The sequence below is a fragment of the Centropristis striata genome, chromosome 2, assembly GCF_030273125.1.
Source record: "Centropristis striata isolate RG_2023a ecotype Rhode Island chromosome 2, C.striata_1.0, whole genome shotgun sequence".
Lineage (NCBI taxonomy): Eukaryota > Metazoa > Chordata > Actinopteri > Perciformes > Serranidae > Centropristis > Centropristis striata.
The window spans coordinates 29,819,319-29,840,276 of record NC_081518.1 but is presented as its reverse complement, the minus strand read 5'-3'; the positions used below and the strand labels follow the sequence as shown (position 1 = coordinate 29,840,276).

The following is a 20,958-nucleotide window of genomic DNA, read 5'->3' as shown; positions in this document are numbered from 1 at the left end:
AGGAGCTGTCTATCTGTCTGTCTGGATTTTTTCATGCATTTTCATTTTTAGGATTTTTGGCAATGACCAAAAAGACACAAAATGACCCAAAAAAAGACACAAAATGAGAAAAAAAATACTTAAGATGACCAAAAAAGAGACAACATTCCAAACAAAAACCTAAAATGTCCCAAAAAGACATAATATGAGGAAAAAGACACAAGATGACTAAAAAGAGACAAAATGACCATAAAAGACCTGAAAATGACATAAGATGACCAACAAGAGACAAAATGACCAACAAATGACCAAAAAAAGACAAAAAATGACCAAAAAAGACACAAAATGACCAAAAAGACAAAAAATGACCAAAGAAGACACAGAATGGCCCAAAAAATAACATATAAGGTGACCAAAAAGGAGACAAAATGACCAAAAAAGACACAAAATGACAAAAAAAAATACTTAAACTGACCAAAAATGACACAAAATTACAATTAGCCTTCTGTCCCTCTGCTCTTCACATAGCTTTTCTCTCTGCCAAGGAGCTGTCTGTCTGTCTGTCTGTCTGTCTGTCTGTCTGTCTCCTGCAGCAGAGTGGATTAATCTGAACGGACATGGCGAGAGAGAAAAACCTGAAGAATCTGAAACAGACACACTTTACCCTCTGAGTGCTGCAGCTCGCTGCTCAGAGTTTATACATCTGAAGATTGAAATATCAGTTTGTTGTTCATCTGACACTGGCTATTTTTCTTTCAGACTGGAGGAAATGAAATGTAAAAAAAAAAAAATACTCATTCAGCTGTTTATTTCACTACATTTCTTCTCTTTGTGGCAGTAAATGTATTCTAAATTCACCAAAAATGTAGAATAAGATAAAGCCTTATTGCATATATATAATTAGTTTGGCCTTTTTCAGCTTTAGAGTGAAGAAAAAAACATAATAAATAGACGTTTAGCTGTTTATTTTACCACATTTTGTCTGTTTGTGTTGGTAGATTTCTCCTAAATTCACCAAATGTTAGAATTAGAAAACATCTCATTGCAGTTTTAAGATTTTTGGCTATTTTTCTTGCAGATTGGTGGAAAGAAAACATATAGAGTTTAGCTGTTTATTTTACTACATGTACTGTATTTGTGTCTATAAATGTCTCCTAAATTCATTAAAAGTATGCATTAGATAATTCCTCATTTGCATTTTAAACACAATATTTCACCTGTAGTAAAATTCTACAGTTTAGATCTTTAAAGGTATAATATGCAGGATTAATCTCTCTTATTCATAATGCATGACACAGCAGAAGTGTGTGTGTGTGTGTGTGTCTCTCTCTCTCTCTCTCTGTGTGTGCCTGGATTTATCTGGTTTCTGTGCGTCAACGTTCGGGCACGAAGCTACGAAAACGGTGAACAAAGTGCAGAAATAAATGCAGATTTAGCAGCAAAGTGAAAAGAGGACGAAGATCTTTCTGAAACCAGAATCAGTCTGAGTTTATTTTAAATTTTATAGAGCCAGACAAGACAAGGGGCGGAGCTTAATGTGAGCGCTGATTCCTGCACAGCGTCTCTTTAAAACAAGGATTTCTCAGAATAACTTTTTGTCTCAAACTTTGAGCAGAAATCTAAACTCCAGCAGCTCTGATATTCACCACACTCTAGAGTTTTCTTCTCAAGGTTTTCACATAATTCACAGCCTGATTCATGCAACATTTAATCATTAAAATGTGGAGAAAAATACACTGTTTTTATTGTTATTCACAGTGTTTTAGTTTAATCCTTCATGTCATGATTAAAGAGATATCATTTTTAAACCTGCCTGTATGCAATGTTCTCACTTCTGTTCTGGGAGATAATTTATGCTAATTAGCAGAGATGTATTTATTTAACGTACATGTCATTTACATATTTACATAATGTAACATTTTAGAATAACTTATAATTAAAACAATAGTTTTTTCACCTGCAGCTTCTCCATTTATGGGAGATAATTACATTTATACACAGTTTTTAATTTGGTTTGTTGTTTTGTTTTGAGGGAATCTAGAGGAAGTGTTCGACATAAAGACTCAACTGACTGGAGACAAACTGAGTTCAGTTCAATAAAGTCATGACTCATCTTTAAATCCTTCAAAATGCATCGACAGACGGACGAGGAAAACTCTGATGATTGACTGCAGTAACACACTGATATCACACTGAGAAAATAATCTGTTACAGTGTTAAGAACGTAAATATTTCCCACTAAATATGCTTAAAGTGTGAACATTTTAAGGCTGCAAAAAGATTAATATCCCTGATGCATTCATGTGTAATTACAGTTTTTCCTGCTGGAGTTTGAAGCTGATTTTAACTATTAATAAACTGTCGGATGGTTAAACATGAGAGGAAATCATAAAACATGAAGCTTTTTAACATGTTCTATTAAAAATAAATAAACTGATAAATGTAGTGAAGTAAGAAAAATGTAAATACTCCAGTAAAGTAAATGTGAATTCCAGCTCAGCGTCTGAGCTCTACAGTTTTTTAGTTATATTTGAACAGAGCACCAAAGATTTTCTTTACAAATACGGAATAAATCTGAGCTGTTTCTGTGTGCTGTCGGTGAGAAAGTTTCTTTTTATTTAACAGTTAAATGTTATTCTGCTGCAGTATTATTTATTAATTATTTTTTTTAAATTAAATTTACAGGTAAAGTCAATTTAAAAAAGCAGAAGACCATTTTAATGTCAAATGTTCTACAGTGAAAATCTTTAACCTTTTGTTTTTGGCGGACGGGTTAAAAACAGAGCGAGTCTCGACAGGCTGAGAGAATTCTCCAACAAGAGAAATTATTATAAACAGAATTATTACAGTGTGATGAATCTATAAATGCTGATATGACAGAATATAAAATCACAGGATAAAGAGCCGATATGTGCAGCAGATCCCCCACAATTCTCTTTTATTAGTACTATACTATATAGTATTATTAGTATTTTTATAGTAGTTTTAGGAACATTTTGTCCTATTTTGTTCCCAAAATGTTCTTTTCTTGGTTATTCTTATGAAAACTTTTATTTTAATGTCATTTTCTTCACATTAATGTATAAAAATGTGAAGCACTTATCCACATGTGATCAATATTTTATCATATATGAAGCAACGACAACCAAAAAATGTAATTCGGTCTTTACTTTGTTCCCTAAAACTCTTTAAATAATGGACTGGTGGAAAGAAAACATAATAATTACACGTTTAGCTGTTTATTTTACTACATTTGCTCTATTTGTGTCTGAAGGTTTCTCTTAAATTCACTAAAAGTAAACATTAGATAATTCCTCATTTGCATATTTCAACAGAACATTTTAGAAAGAATAACTACAACAAGAAAGTTTAATTCCTTCCTCACTTTTTTTTCTCAAACTCTTGAAATAAAACTGTCAGCTTTTTTGAGCTCCTGAAGATTATAAAGAGACAAATCCACATTAATCTCATGATGAAAATAAAAGCTAATGTCACATCAGAGTAAAGGAGTAAAAATGTGAATTTTCCAAATAAAATGTAGAACAAAGTCTCCGTCTGTGTGTGTGTGTGTGTGTGTGTGTGTGTGTGTGTGTGAGAGAGAGAGAGAGAGAGAGAGAGAGAGAGAGAGAGAGAGAGAGAGAGAGCGAGAGAGAGAGAGATTAACAGGCTCTTTTTGAGTATTTTTTTCCCAGGAAGGTATTTTTAATGGATCTGGATGAGCAGACAAGACGCAGGGAATAAAAAGCCTGTTGTTCATGTTCATGCTTTTATGCTTTCAGCCCAGAAAAAAAGTCACAAACACAGAGATCTGTTGACAGAGAGGAGCATGCAGCGTACAAACACACACACACACACACACACACACACACACACACACACACACACACACACACACACAGAGTTCACCTTCAAAAAGTGCATCAGAGACACTCTGACATAAATATATGATTTCATCTTCTCATCTCTTAGATTGTTCATATCAATTGAAAAAACTGCATTTTTACAAAAAATGGGAAATTAAACTGCAGGGATTATTTGGTTCATGTCAGATTTTCCTCTTTGAGTTTTAAAAATCCTGCAAAGGGCAAAAAAAGAGAAAAAATGACTTCCTTTAGGGTCGAACTTTTGTTTTCAGAGCAGAAAAGAAGCTGAAGTGAAGTGGAAACAAATCTTAAAGAGTCATTAATCTGAGAGCTTTCTTTCACAGGGAGAAGAAAAGGCTGAAACACAAAAGATCCGGATAATTTGTCACGACACGATCCGACCGAGAGTCAGAGAGAGTAAAGGAATGTGGAGGGAAATCATTAAAATAAGAAAAACTTTTTCAGTTTCTGACATTATTCAGAACTTAAACCGATTATAAAAGGAGAGAAACATTTGTGTTTAGCAGAAAATAATAATTACAGTTGTTTTAGTGGAGGTCAGAGGTCAACCTGCTGGTTCTTTACATGATGGGAAAAACATGTTGAAGCTTCAGGAATGATGAATGAATTTCTTCTTTTCAGAAATAATAAAAACTGAAATAATAACAATAATTATCGCACATTCTCACTTCGCGTCCAGGAGATGAAACACAGCTTTGGAGTTGAACAAGTTTCCCTTTTTTAAAGAGTTTTTTTCCTTTTCTATGTATATAAAAGAGAATAAAGTCCCGTCAGTGCACCGTCACCGCGGACTGCAGCGCCGCGGAGGCCGAGGAGGAGAGCGCCTCTCCCGGCGCGGCCGGGCTGCTCTGGCCGGTAGCGGTCTGCGGGGAGGTGGGGCTCAGAGACTGCGGAGAGTTCGCGAGGAAGGCCGGGATGTGCGGGGGCAGCCCCGGCAGGCCCGGCATGGAGGCCGGGGTAGGCTTGATGGGCACCGGGATGGCGGGCAGAGTCTGGCCGCCGTGACAGAGGGACTTGAGCGGCATGCCATAGGCCGAGTAGTCGCTGGCCATGGAGATGGGAGCCGCCGTGTCCATCATCCCGGAGCCGTACATGTGCGGCCAGGCCGGGGTCAGCTGGTTGTGCAGCGGGTAGCCGGTGGCGGAGAAGGCCGCCAGTCCGCCGGGCATCTTGTACTCTCTGGCGATGATGTTCTCGATGGCGAACGGGTGTTTGAAGCCGGACGGCTGCGACACGGAGCTCAGGTTGTATCCGGCCGGCATCTGTGGGAGGTGCGCGGCGGCGTGCAGCGCGCTGAGCCGCAGCTTGGCCTGCTGCTGCAGGTAGTGCGCTGCGTCCTGCGGCTTGCTGGCCGCCAGCGGGTCCGTCACCTGCATGCCGCCCACCTTAAAGCGCTTCCGGCGCCGCAGGAAACTCCCGTTCTCGAACATGTCACCGCAGCTCGGGTGCAGAGCCCAGAAGCTGCCCTTCCCGGGCTGGTCCGGTCTGCGGGGGATCTTGATGAAGCAGTCGTTGAAGGACAGGTTGTGCCGCAGGGAGTTCTGCCACCGCTGCGTGTTCTCCCGGTAGTACGGGAACCGGTCCATGATGAACTTGTAAATCTCACTGAGGGGGAGCATCTTCTCCGGGCAGCTCTGGATGGCCATGGCCGTGAGGGAGATGTAGGAGTACGGAGGTTTCTGGTCGCTGTACGTGTTCCTCCCCGGGCGAGGCATTATTCAGCTAAACAGGACCGAACCGGGCCGGGCCGGACCGGGACGAGCTCAGTCTCAGCCTGCAGAAAGCAGAACAGATTCGCTGCACTCTTTACAAACTTTGTCCAAACACGTCCAACTCTTCAGAGCACCGTTACGCACGAACAGAAGCTCGCTTGGTGTTTGGCACGCATGGTCCCGCGTCTTAACGCGCTCAGCTCCGCCTTCAAGTTAGAGAAAAGTTAGAGAATGAGCTACTGCTTGCTCCTGTCTGCCCCCGGCAGGTGCAGCGTCCTGTCCGTGCTCTTCCTGCCCCGCTGCTGAGCTGCGCTAAGCGGCTGCTGCCTCCTCCATGTCCCTCTTCGGTCTGTCCCGTGTGCGCACTGGACGGCGGTGACAGGAGCAGAAAAGACCCCCGGAGAGGAGCTTCATTAATGGGCCACTTCTTCACCATCACATGATCAGGAGGGAGGGAGGTAGGGGGAGGAGGAGGGGGGAGAGGGGGCACGATGTGGTTTCAGTTACACGTATTTACATGGACGCGCTGAGCCAACACGCGTCACTTCATCTGCAGCCGCGGCGGCGCACGGAGCGACAGGAGCCGGGAGAGGAGCCCGCTGCCCGGGCTGCAGGACGGAGCCGCGCCGCGCTCTGTGGAGGTATGTTGGCAACATTTTACGCACGGTGTGTGTGTGTGTGTGTGTGTGTGTGTGTGTGTGTGTGTGTGTGTGTGTCTGGGGTCCCCCTCACCAATTTGCATTGACAAATAGATCCGCTGAGCTGCTGTTTGAGGCTTTAACAGCAATTTGCTTTGTTTCTGTTTTATGTCGTTTTTTTCTCTGATCTGAAGCTGCAGCCAAAGAAACAAAACATCATTGAGATGAGTTTAATGCATATAATATATTTATTTCAAACAATTTGAAACATTTATTTCTAATTTTAAACATCACAATTAGCTGTTAATTCACGCACACGCCTCGTTTGAATTAACGGCCTCTTAAACTGCTGAGTTTAACGGAAGTCTTTGTCGCGGGATGTTTATCATAATATGACTTAATTTCACTGACGGGACAATTGTTTCAAGTATTTTCTCTCACAAGAATAATTTCTCCTCAGTTTGTTCGTTTTAAAATCCTTTATTTTACATTAAATTGGCTTTAATCATAAAAATACTGTAACAGACTGAAGCGATGGTGAGACATATTTAAGGTTATACTTCGTAAATAATAATAATAATTTAAAGGGTTCTTAAATCGCTAAATTAAAATGTATAATTAGTCTCATTAATGATAAAAGACTAAATTAAGTTTTTTTATGTTGATCTAATGAGGATCATTCTAGCTTTTTATGTTTTTTCAACGACACGTTTTATTACATTTTCTTTTCATTATTATTATCATTATTATTATTATTAATATTATTATTAATAATAATAATAATAATAATAGGCCTAATAATAATAATAATAATAATAATAATAAATATAATCAAATCGAATTAAAATTATTGCAAAAAATATTTAAAAACTGATTTTTATTTTCCAGAGCGTCAAACTGAAGACGAGTTTATCTTCGGAGACGTCAAACAACTTTCGTTTATTAGTGTTTTGTTTTTTTGAAGAAATTAAAATTAATTTATTACCGACAATATCAGTCAGCACGAGTACGCGCACATGCACGCGAGTCGTCCACGTTAAAAAACACACATTCTTATCATTATTATTATTATAAATGAACGTATAAACACGTTATCATGTTGGGAGTAAAAGCCGGTTTTTAGTTTATTGGCGCTATTAAAATTGTTAACATTATCCTAGATAATAAATAATGACGCAGTTGTCACGTGACCTGACCTAATTAATTAGACTGACGTGTTTAATAAGTAATTTAATTAGGTGTGAGAGTCATTAGTTAATTGTTGCACTGATTGATTTTATGGATTTAGAAGACAAATTAATAATCAATAAACATTAAAGTGTAAACAAACATTAAATAGATATTATTAAAATATTACGATGATAATTAATTGTGCTTTTTATTTTTTATCGATTGTTACGTTTTGTTTCTTAAAGCGGCAGATTGTTTTATTGTTTCATTGTGTTAAAATGAAATGAATAATGAGTTTCAGAGGATTTAAAGTGGAGGAGCTGAAGGGTTAATATTCCCCCAGGAGCAGCGGAGTGTGTGTGTGTGTGTGTGTGTGTGTGTGTGTGTGTGCGTGTGTGTGACCTTTGACCCGTGCGGAGCATCAGGATGCAGAGACACGCTCCACAGAAACATTCAATTAAGAGTTCATGGGATCAGAGAGGATTTTTATTATTACAATACCTTCATTATCATTTAGAGATCTCATGTTTTATTAAAGATAATTTATTATTATAATGTTTTTAAACACATTTTCTCTCAATTTATGTGTTTGTTGAGATTTCTGCATCATTTAGCCCGACTCAAATCATTATTTTAAATGTAATTAATTTCTGTAAATGTTTCAGATTCATTGATTTTTTTTTCCAGCTGATGAATTGAAATATTTTTGTACTTTTGCACTAAAAGGATTTCATCTCTCACAGTTTAACGTTTATCAGTTATTCATTATGAAACATCTTCCAGTTTGCAGCTCTGTTATTTCAGTTTATTGTAAAAGTTAATTTGCAAAAACAGATAAAATAAATATTTAAATTAAATAAACCAACAAATGCACGATGAAATAAAGAACATCATTTATGAAAAAAATAGATATATATTTGATCAAAACAGCCACACACGGATCAACTTACATTTCCTGCTTTGAAAAACAATAAATCTGAAAAATAGATAAAACTGTTGCACAGTTTTTGCAAATAGAACTTCATGATTTTCTTTTTGTTAATATGACAAATGAATTATTAAAAGTGTATTTCTGCTTCTGTATATTTTTGCTTTTATCTATAATGTTATATGATGCACTTTATTAATTACTTAATAACAATAATAATAATAATAATAATAATAGTAGTAGTAACATACCGTGTAGAATATAATTAACAGTTTCAGTTTATTGTCTTCTTTAATTAATTATCCACAGTATTAATGTGCTCCCTGTCTGCACCACTGAGGCAGATTTTAGTTAAATAAACAAACAAATAAGTTAATTTTATGTAAATAAAGTTATATAAATTAAGTATATAGTTTTAATTTGAAAGTCAATCACAGAGCAACAATCAGATAATAATAATAATAATAATAATAATAATAATAATAAAAATCATTATAATATACACAGAATTATGTCATCCTGAAAGTGAAACTGAAATATTCATAGTTCTATTATTTAGATTATTTTCTTAATTAAAACTTTGAGGAATAAAATTGGATCTATTTTATTGTGAAACAGAAAATATTTATTAATTAAGTCAAACAGGATCAAAATTATTTTAGTGATGAACACATTGATCAGATTTACTGGATTATCAACGTGTGTGTGTGTGTGTGTGTGTGTGTGTGTGTTTCTGAACACCTTTTTTTATTTGTTTTTCAGAAGCGGCCTCAGATGAATCTCTTGGACTACAGAGCCTCTGATCATCATGTTTCATAGTTCCTTTAATAGATTTTAGTTGTCAGACACACACACACACACACACACACACACACACACACACTGTTCAGTAGAGTCTGACAGATATTTGACCAGCAGAGTGAAACTTTATGTTGCAACGAGGCCAAAAAGAGGAAACGTGTCAATCTGATCCTGAACTCAACAAACACATTCTGGTGATTCAGTTCAGAGTTAATTATCAGCATTAATAATCATCCTCTGGAAACCATGAACACGAGAAACGAACACATTTAAAATGTTTGATGTATTTCTCTGTAAACAAACGTCTGACTTTCATGATTTATTTTCCTAAAACATGAAGATCTGCAAAGATCAGGAGCCAGCTGAGAGCTGAGATAATCCACGGAATAATTACTGTGAGTGTGTATGTGTGTGTGTGTGTGTGTGTGTGTGTGTGTGTGTGTGTGTGTGTGAAAGGTCTTAAAATGCAGAGTAGCAGCGCTGGCTGAGGTGCTTCAGCACGCTCCTCATCATCCCTGAAACACTTCAGAGAGAGGAGGCAGACCCCACACACACACACACACACACACACACACACACATACACACACACACACTTAATGTGGACAGATGTTGCTCTCCAGTGTTGGACAGACAGACAGACAGACGTTCTTAAAGGTATATTACTCTATTTATCAGATTGTTTTGGAGCTGAGTGTTGGAGAGGAGAGATCTTCTCTCTTCTCTCACATATAATTGAGCTGTATGCCTCCTTCTGGAGCTCGAAGCACCAAAAAAAAAATCTCTGCTTTGTGTTTTGCAGAAGAATCTCAGAAGAGTCTCTGTACCCTGAACTCAGAGCTGCAGGACAACTGTGATTGGTGAAAAGAAATACAAAAACACAGCATCAGAATGATGATGTCTGCAGCCGGATCTTCCTGCAACACACACACACACACACACACACACACACACACACACACACACACACACACACACAGCAGGTCACATGAAGCTGCATGAACGTGATTATAGTAAAGTTTTTAAGACAACATGAAGCCAGCAGCATATTTTTACATCTACACAATGAGTTAAGTATCTCACATTTACACACAAACAAATGTATATATACAATATACCCTGTAGAAATATCAGAAAGGTATGATGGTATGAAAAAGCAGATACTGCCCGAGTTCAGTCATCTTATCGCCGCCACTTGCAGCCAAAAATATGTGAGTTTGTCTGTGTCGACATGAAACATCCAAATTATTCACTCAAACTGGATTATTGGATGATTTATAAATGTCTCACAGTTTCCTGAAACATCTCTCTGTGTTAGAAACGCAGCTGCTGTTTGATCTGAAGACTCTGGACTCGCAGGAAAACACTGTTGTGTTTTTACTTTAGGGGAAATCACAGATAGAGACATTTAGTTTTAAACAGAGGAAATAAATTTGTTTTTCATATAAAAATAAGCCCTTCTGTCTCAGAAAAGCTCCAGAGTTTCTCTACTGAACAGATTTCTTCTGTTTTTTTAAAAATGTATTTCTATGTAAAAATAGTTTTAAATATCGGCTAATATATAGAGAGAGAAAGTTGGATGTGTTTCCTGTCAGTAGCTGCAGGTAAACACACCTCATGATGAGCTCAGTGTTCAGAAAACATCAAACATCAGCTGTTTCATCTGTTCCACATATAAATATCCCTCATCGATGCCGACGCTCAGATCTGTGACTAGAAGTGGGTGATATATATTATCTACGATAATATCATTAACGTTGTTTTTGACGATGTGGAATTTTACATTGAGTATTTATAATATCTCAAAAAGATAACAAAGGAAAGGTGAATAGACGGTAGAAGAGAGGTGTATGAAAGTCACTTTGTTAACAATATTAATACATAATAACGTGCCACTTATTTGCTCATGCTTGTTTGCTGCACAGTTTACTTGGGAGAGAAAAGCTGAATGTTTACCCATTTAATGTCTCTGCACTGAAGTTTAACTGGGAGTCTCTTGAAAAAGAGCTGTTGTTCTGAAACATCCATCCATAGATATTTGATAAAGAAATCACATTTTAAAGGATATCTTAAGATTATCGTTATCGGAAAATTTAGAAAAATAATTGAGGTTTTTTTTTGCCCATATCGCCCACCCCTACTGCAGGTCAGCCGGCCCTTATTATGAAATAACACACACTCTCACACACAATCAAAGGCTTCACACAATATTCAGTTTGACCTTGTTTCATCTTTAAATAAAATTTTGCAGAATATTTTCTGTTTCATAATAATCTTTTTTTATGATATTTCAATAATAATATTACTATTATTCTATAAGGTTATTGTGGCAGCTCTACTTAATGTGATTTAATTTCTTTGATAGAAACTTGTTGATAAACATTGGTCTATTGATCTTTAATAATAAAACGTCTCTGCACTTTAATGTTTCAGGTTTCTCTGACAGGATCACATCTTGGACTGAAATAAGAAAATATTTGGGCTACACAGTGGTGTAGGTGTAGTCACAGCAAGAGGGTTGCCGGTTCGCCTCCTGCCTGCGGCTCTCTGTGCGTAGTTTGAATGTTCTCCCTGTGTCAGCGTGGGTTCTCTCCGGATACTCCGGCTTCCTCCCACAGTCCAAAATCATGCACTTAGGTTTAACTGGTGACTCTAAATTGCCTGTAGGTGTGAATGAGAGCGTGACTGTCTGTATCTATATGTCAGCCCTGCGATCTGTCCAGGGTGTGCCCCGCCTTTCGCCCAATGCGGGGGGCTGGAGCCTGGGATCGGCTCCAGCCCCCCGCAACCCGAATGCGGATAAGCGGTTAACGATAATGAATGAATAGTTGGAAAACAGAGAATATTGTTGTTTTTAATCTTTAAATAAATTATTACATCTACGACATGTTCATTATTTAAAATAATTTTTAGAAGCTAGGAAAAAAAATTCCAAATAAACCAATTAAATTATTTATTTTGTTGAGTAATTTTCCCCTGAGTAGTGTCTCTCTTAAAGCCTGAAAGGTCAAACTTAAGGATTAAACATCTCACATTCTCACTGAGGCTGTAAAGTGATGAGCGACGGTTCGATTCCCGGCCGAGTCTCAGGGTTCAGCAGGTGTGTGTGTGTGTGTGTGTGTGTGTGTGTCTGTGTCATGCTCGAGTGACTCTCTGTGTTCATGAGGAGATTACTTCAATTAAACCGCTGATTAAGCAAATTGGAGGCTGATTAATAAACGAGCTGCGGTCTTCAGGAGAGATGCTAATTAGAGCACCGATTAGCGAGTGAAGAGCGACCAATGAGGCGCCGTCTCTCGTTAACTCATTATCACTTCACCAGGCTGCCAACACACACCAAGATACACCAAGGAGTCTTCAGCTGCACAGCACTGACTGGACACTACTTATTCAAGCATCTTTAATCAATATTTCTATTGTATAATATGTAAAGTGTTCTGGGTCTCTGAAGCTCTGAGATCTGATGTGTTTTACTTTTTTAGTTTGAATGAAAATAAGCTGCAGTTTGTCTGACTGAAGATAAGATAATAAATTCTAATAAAAACAAAAGCCTGAACATGTTTCTGTAAGTTAAAGTCTCTTGTCAAAGTTCTAACACGCTACAAACAAACAACTACAATTCACAACAAGTCGGCCCAAATCCACTGACAGATGAAGCTTGTGATACAGTTAAAAGCTCCAGAACAGCTCAGAAATGGTCGCACATGCACTAAAAAGGTATCAAATGGACCGGCTCGGCCATGACAAGTGTGCTATCACTTTTCTAAGGGTTTCGGCTTTAAAATTATTTGGCAAAAACACGCCAAAATGTTACCCTATGGAGAGGCTAGAGTGGATGACATCATTGCAGAGGTAGAGAAAAATTTGTCAAAAAATAAATTTGGAAACTGCGCTTGAGGCCGCAGATACCACTCTACAGAAAAATTCGTCTTCTCACTCACATTCGTCTGGAAAAAGCAGAGTTATAGTTTGGGTGTAGAATGCACAGATGATCCACCAACACGCACCCACAGCCTCATAGACTGCCAATCCTGGAGGAAAGCAGAGGTACCAGTTTCTTCTGATCGCTCTAATTTCTTCATTTTTCTTTACCAAACACATATATACACGTTCAACTTTCAGCTGTTTTTCTGTCTCAGTGGCGTCAAATGTCACAGGAGCAACTGCAGTTTATTGCTCTGCTTTGATTGGTGACAGACAGGCATGTTGAAAGCTTGATCTGTCACATGCCTCAGCAATGGTAGATATAATAGTAAGATATAATGATAGAGATAATACACTGTAAACTACCCAGCAGTGTCAATACTGTATGGGTGAGAGTCATGGGCCAGAGTCAAGCACACTCAAAATTTCTTCATGACAGCATGATGTTCGTTTAGTAAATTACAGCCCCAGTTAGAGTCAAACAGAGCAGGAAGCAGGCGAGGTTCAGGGCAGGATCACCATGTTCAGTGTTCAGCTGGACTGAAAGACACTCTCAGGAGTCTTGCGTTAATTTACAACAACGATTGTCCCTCCTAACTGATGACGGAGCATCATTCTGGCTCCTGATTTGTTCTGCACATATAGGGGACATGTTAAGTTTTTTGCTGCTGTTAGTGGTGCTGAAAAATCAGATAAAATGTATTTTTTTTGATAATATCTGTTGTTAATCTGCATCAGTCTTTCGCCAGCTATAAATAAAAACATAGAAATCATGTGATCACAACAACAGACAGCCAACTTCATCAATAACTTCATAAACCAAAAACCAAAACAACCCTCTCTCAGCTGTGTGCATCAACTGGAAACATTTGTTTTGTTTTGAGCTTCTTGCAAGATTTTTTCGAAATGCTGCACAGGTGCATCTATTGAATTTTTCATGCTGTTGTTAAATAAGTGAAGATGTTTTTGACTTTGCATATGTTTCCTCAGTCTGCAGCGTGTGAGCTCTCAGGGCCACTGTAGTTTCAGACACGACATTGAGACATTTGGAGGTTTTACAGGCTCAGAAACATCCGGAACAAATCCTCTGAATCTGAACCAAACATGTTTATAGGACGTAATATCTGGACGTCCTGGATGAGCCGTGTGTGTGTGTGTGTGTGTGTGTGTGTGTGTGAGGTTATTCTCGGCTGGTGAAGTGCTCCCCTCTCGGCCTTGTTATCTCACATGCTTCTTCATAAACGCAGCCAATCGAGTGCATCACATCCATGAATATGTGCGGCGCCGTGTCATTCGGGATAACACTCCATAACGTTTTGGCCGGGGCCTAATTATTCCATTTGCTTGGACCTGGATGCCATTTAGATGCAAGGTAATTCAGCGTGGTATAACTCAATTAAATCTCTCCTGACTGGGATTTATGGAACATCAGCAGCTCCTCAGTGGGACCAATGGGAGCGCTGCTTATTTATCCCAGAGTCCTCCTGATGCTGCATTTCTGCAGCTCAATTAAATACACGAGCAATGAGAATGTTTCACTGCTTCGTAATGAGAAAAGACGGGGCGGCCTCCTCTGCCTGCACACGCTGGAGTTCAGAGCGCGGCGGTGAATTAGCGGGAGCTCAGCGCTCATTACCGCTCAGATTAACTCTCAGAGCAGCCAGCGAGCGTCTGAAGCCTCTGGTTTAAAAAGCTGATAAAACACAGATTCATATGTTTACACTCAGTGTGAGGGAAGATACTGAAAACTTACTGCAGATAAAACTGATGAAAATCAATCCATCCTTCAGTTAAACTCTTGTATGTCTTTGTTTCAAACTTACAATATACAAAACTGAAACCAAACAGATTCTTTACTGCAGTAAAAGTAATAACACACTTTGAATCAGCGTTTCAGACCCCACAATATAATTTTATCCCGATACTTGAGTCACAATACGATTTTATCCCGATACTAGAGTCACGATACGATTTTATCGCGATACTTGAGTCACAATACGATTTTATCCTGACACTAGAGTCACGTTACAATTTTATCGCGATACTTGAGTCACGATACAAATTTATCTCGATACTTGAGTCAAGCTACGATTATATTGCGATACTTGAGTCACAATATGATTTTATCCTGATACTTGAGTCATGATACGATTTTATCCCGATACTTGAGTCACGATATATTATTGTGATTTTAATCATTGTGTGATATGGTGAGTATTGATACAATATATTGTGATTTAACTGTTTAACTGCATTTTGTGTCCACAAAATTAAATTCAATCAAGAATTTTTTTGTCCAATCAGAGAAAATTCTCAATGTATTCATCTCACTTCAGTCAACATGTCGATTCAATTGTTTCCACAGATGATGTGCTGCGATCAGACAGCTGTAGAACCAGAGAAGGAGAGCCTTGATGCTCCGACCACCATCTGATCTACCACCAAGGAAATATTATGTTGTTCTGAGAAATATGTAGATCATTCTGCAATGACAAGTTAGCATTTCCTTTAATCGGGTCGGATTCTGGGTGGATTACATTCACAGTGGAACCAGTGCTAGAGACCCACTGACAGGAGGTCTGGGACCAAACCAGAGTACGATTGGAGCAAGGATTTAACCACCAGAGTTCGAATAAAACGGACTAAACTTAGCTGCTCTACAAAGTCTAACTGCAGTAACTAGCAAGGGGTAAAACTGAGAAAAAGTTTTTTAACTGGCCAGCCAAATGGGTTATAGGTAAGTCAGTGATATGACACTTATTTCTACATTTATCAATGATGTAATATTTATGCCAAAAAATCATGACAATTTATTTGACCTTTGACCACAAAAATGTAGTTACTGCACTCTGGTTTTGCTGTAAAAGGTTCTAATAGTAATGTTGTTGTCTCCTTTCAGCTTTTACATTTTGTCTTCAGTGAAAAAACATTCTCAAATTGATTTTGTAATAAATTTATTTTAAACTCTTTTTTTTAAAAGTGTAATTGTGTAAAGTGTAAAATGTGTATTTTAGACTTAATATTATAAAATAATGTTATATTTTAGTCTTAATATCATTTTATCTCACTTTTTTACTTAACCACAATCTAGATAATAATTTCCCTATCAAATTAACTTATATTTCTATTATTCTTGTTTCCACTATTCAACACAATGAAGAAATTCAAGGCTACACTGTATCACAGTCAAAGGAAAGTTACTGCACTCTGCTTTGGTTTTGAGTTGGATTTTGTAGTTACTGCAATTTTGAGATCACTATTCCTCTAAAATAAAGCAAAATAGAAATCTATAACAGTTTCACAAGGTAAAACAGACATATAGGAGTTCATTTTTAGTTATAACTCAATTTCAACCAAAAATGTAGTCACTGAAGTTAGGCTTTGTAGGGCAGTTTGGGTTGTGAAAGCGCGCTTAAGGGACCATAATTTACTAAATGGACATCATGCTGCACTGAAGAAGACTTGAAACTAACACTTGAGACCATAAACTCATTATGAGAATGTTTACTGAGGTCAGCAATCAAGAAAAAAGTTCTCATTTTCTCATAAACGTCAGACTTCTTGCAGCCGGTGCAGTCGCCCCCTGCTGGTCATTAGAGAGAATGCAGGTTTACGGCACTTCATCATTGGCTTCACTGTCGAGTTTGGAGCATTTTTTGTCTTAATTTTTTAAGCACTTGGTCCTCAGTAAACTACAACCCACAGACAGAAGTCAAGAAACTGTAAAACTGCAGTAAAAAGCAGTTTGAGTGTTAAATCCATGCAGAGTTTCTCTGTAGCGGACTGGTATCAGATCAGTATTCTCAGAGTGAAGCAGAGAGACAAGCAGCTGACAGCTTCTTCATTAACTCACTGCTGCTGCTTTAAAGTGGATTCACAGGGAGGTCAGAGGTCACTCAGACACATAACTTCCTCCTGCAGCCGGCTGACAGGCTTTTAGCTCGTTATTACTCTGCTACTGTCTGCACACACAGCCCTTCAAAATAAAATGCAGGTATATCATCAGTATGTCCTCTGAAGCTCTGAAAAGCTTCACACAATGTTTGGATTTCTTATAAAACAAATTCGTATTTGTGTCTCTGAGTCTGTGACACTTCATCTCTAAACTTAGTTTCATTTAGAGATTGTTTGAGGCCAGTTGTTCATTTTCTAATGTTGCAGGAGTCTGTAATTGTTAGCAGCCATCAATGTAATAATAAATAAAACAGAATGAGAAAGACACTCAGAGGTTAATGTCGCACTGAATAAATCACTCAGGAAGCATAAAAAATAAGTTGGAAACTGATATTTTTCTGCCTGAATTTGCTCCTTACAAGTCATGGGAAAAAAATGATTAGACCTCCTTTTTTTCTTCAGTTTCTTGTTCATTTTAATGCCTGGTACAACTAAAGATACATTTGTTTGGACAAATATAATGATAACAAGAAAAATAGCTGATAAGAGTTTAATTTAAGAGCTGATATCTGGACATTTTCCATGGTTTTCTTGATAAAAACCAAAATCATTATCAAGAAAAACTTTTTATTGAACCATCAATAAATAGTAAACAAGCAGTATAAACTAGAAATATAAGAAAGATATTAGCAATTAAACAAGTTAAACATATAATACAAAAAAGTATTAACAATTTATACGAAAGTTAAATTTAGGAACATATATATATATATATATATATATATATATATATATATGTATAAAACGTTGCGCTGCGTTTATATGGTCTTGAAAAATGTGAAATATCTGCTCTGAGTTTTAACAGGTTCTTCTACAGCTCGTGCTTCAACATTTCACCAAGTTTGAATAAAATCAGTCAGGTAGTTTTTCTGTGATCCTGCTGACAAACGGACGAAAAAAACAAAGTCCAGAAACTCCAGACTATAAAACTGTATCACCTGATTGGCTGATTATTAAAGAGAAGTTGGGGTAGTTTATTACCTCTGTGTGATTTGTGACATCACTGTGCCTTTATTAGTCCCACAATGGGGAAATTTCCTGTATTGCAGCAGCAAGACAGAGAGGAGTGTCAATAAAAATAATAATAAATAATAAACAAGCAGCATGAACTAGAAATATAATAAACGGTATTAGCATTTAAACAAGTCAAAAATATAAAACAGGATTAACGATTCAAACAAAAGTAAAATTTAGGAACATTATATATATATATACGGTCATGGAAAAAATCATTAGACCACCCTTTTTCTTCAATTTCTTCATTTAATGATTTGTTTGACCAAAAATAGCTGATAAGAGTTTAATTAAAGAGTCGATATCTAGAGATTTTACATGGTTTTTCATGGTCTTGATAATGACTTTGGTTATTATCAAGAATGTTTCCATGACTGTAGATGTAAAAATCACCAAAACTGACACAAAATGACCAAAACTACACAAAATTATCAAAATAGAAACAAATTGACCAAAAATAGCTGATATGAGTTTAATTAAGAGCTGATATCTTGACATTTTCATTGGTTTTCTTGATAATAACCAAAATCATTATCAAGAAAAACATGGAAAATGTCTAGATATCAGCTCTTAAATTAAACTCCTATCAGCTATTTTTGTTTTTGTCATTATATTTGTATATTATATTGTTATATTTGTATATTTGTAGTTTTAAGGTTCTTCTTTGACTCACACCCTAACAGTTTAAATAAAAATCAGTCTGGTTGTTTTTCTGTGATGCTGCTGACAAACAGACAAACAAACCAAAGTCCAGAAACTCCAAACGATAAAACTCTATCACCTGATTGGCTGATCGTTAAAGAGAAGTTGTGGTAATGTCTAATATTACCTCTGTGTGATTTGTGACATCACGGCGCCGCGGTGACCACCAATTACAGCCGTTTGTGTTTCGGGGCTCGTTGTGATTAACGACAGTCTGGAGCCTCTCCTCCTCCTCAGATAAAAGCCGTTTGGCATCTGGGCTCCGCTGACGCCGAGTGGCCGCTTACAGCACGCCACCGTCACCACCACCGCTGCTCGATACTATGAATATTTAATTAATAATTAGTCATGTAATTCCTCCTCAGGAGTTATTATCCCTCAAACTGGTTTGTGAATTTAATTATTAGCAGCCTTTTTGTTTCCACATCCCCCTCATTACTGTCAGGATTGATGTAACATAAACTTCATTAAAAATTAAAGTGGGATTCTTTAATTACGAGGCCGCCCTCGCCGGCGCCAGAATTAGCCAACTCAGTGATGTGCAAATGAGAGCATTATTTAAGAAACATGCTGGAAGTAGTTATGCTAATTCTCCGGGTTCACAGTGGCAGACCTCTCGCTCGCTGCTGCATATTCATTAAATGCACTATGCAAATTTAATGTAGCAGCCTTAGTAATGCCTTGTTAATTTATTCAGATTTATTGAGTAAGACTTGTAAAAAGTACCACTTTAATTAGCCCGTCTCCTCGGATGGCGGGCGGTGATCGCTGAGCTTTTTAAAAAGCAACATCAGGGCGTCATGTTTTACACTTCTCACAGAGAAATCACTTAAACTGCTGCTGGTGTTCCCACAGGGAGCAGGCGGGAGGAGACGAGACGGCCCGGGCCACGGCGCTGACGAGACGGCGGAGAGGCCGTTACCTCGCCGGCCTGCTCGCTCGCCCCGGAGTTGTTTGATCCTAGGACACGAGGGCAAACCAGCGCCGGAGGAGAAACAATCAGAGAAACACAACACGGGGACATTCAGGCCTGTTTAATGACATCTCTCCACAGACTGCAGAGGAGAGGTCAAGAGGTCAGAGACACACTCTGAGGAGTTTGTTTGTGATTCTCAGTCAGAAGGAAAGAAAGATAAACAGAAGGAGAGAACAGGAGGAGAGGAGAAGTCTCGTTCAGGTTAAACACGTTTTCCATCATTTTTCATTTATCTCTTCTAGAAACTCGACTTTGGAGAGAGAAATATTTCACAGGACAGCAGACAGATCCTACTGACCTCAGACTGCCTCAGTTGTTGTTCAGAGTGAAGCGGACACAGAGAGATAAAGAGCTGTGAGTCACGAAGAACATGAATCAGGCTGAAGAAAGGACGAAAAACATCATCATTCAATCCCACACTGTATGTATGTATGTATATATATATATATATATGCAGAATAACTAAAAGTTTTATACTATAATATGACGGGAAGTGTTTGGAAACTTTTGCTGTCAGAAAAACAGAAAGTTTCCTTAATTTTGTATTTTTCACTGTAATTTGACATTGAAGACCCATCAACAGTGTGACTGTTGAATAGACGTGAAAAAAAAACAATATCAGCCACATATCCGTTACAAATGAATTTCCTCTTTAATCACAAGTCATAATTTTCCATGTTCAAATTCCCCAAACTAACAACCTGAATGTTTTACTTTTCCACAGCTTTAATAAACATAAAAACATTCAGCAGACAGTGAAATAATTCACTGTTTTTGTGTGTTAAAATGGACAGTCTGACCCTTTTCTGATTTATATGCTCAAAAACCAAAAAGAATTCACATCCCAACACATCCTGCAAACAGGTTGTTTGTTCCCTTTAAAACGACTCATAGGAGAGTTTCCTGAAGTTCTGCAGGAGATCAACACTTCTTCATATCTAAACGCCACATCATGTAATTAATGTTGTCAAAAAGGATGCATTTCACAGGTTTAGGTGACAAAACTACTTGTTTTAGGTTAGAAAAAACAACATATGGTTAGGTGTAGCTAAATATGATTTCAAAAGTGAAATATACAAGGTAGTTTGGTGATGCAGCTGATTTCCCACAAAATCAAACAAAGATGATATAGTCCTTCAGCTCAGACAGAGACACATTTTTTTTAGACTTTTAAACTTGGAAATGGGTCAATTTCACCCACAGCAACATAACAGGAGGGTTAAAACAAAAGTTTGCCCTTGTGAAACTGACTGAACTTTGTGTGTCTGCAGCTTTCA

General features: G+C 37.7%; 1 protein-coding gene across 1 annotated transcript; it reads right to left on the bottom strand.

Annotated features, from left to right (window-relative positions):
* Positions 1–3,665: 3,665 nt before the first annotated feature.
* On the bottom strand, positions 3,666–5,851 carry LOC131989936 (forkhead box protein B1-like). Its single transcript, XM_059355322.1, has one exon. It carries the CDS (start codon positions 5,576–5,578, stop codon positions 4,634–4,636), a length of 945 nt encoding a protein of 314 aa, XP_059211305.1. The 5' UTR covers positions 5,579–5,851; the 3' UTR covers positions 3,666–4,633.
* Positions 5,852–20,958: the final 15,107 nt, after the last annotated feature.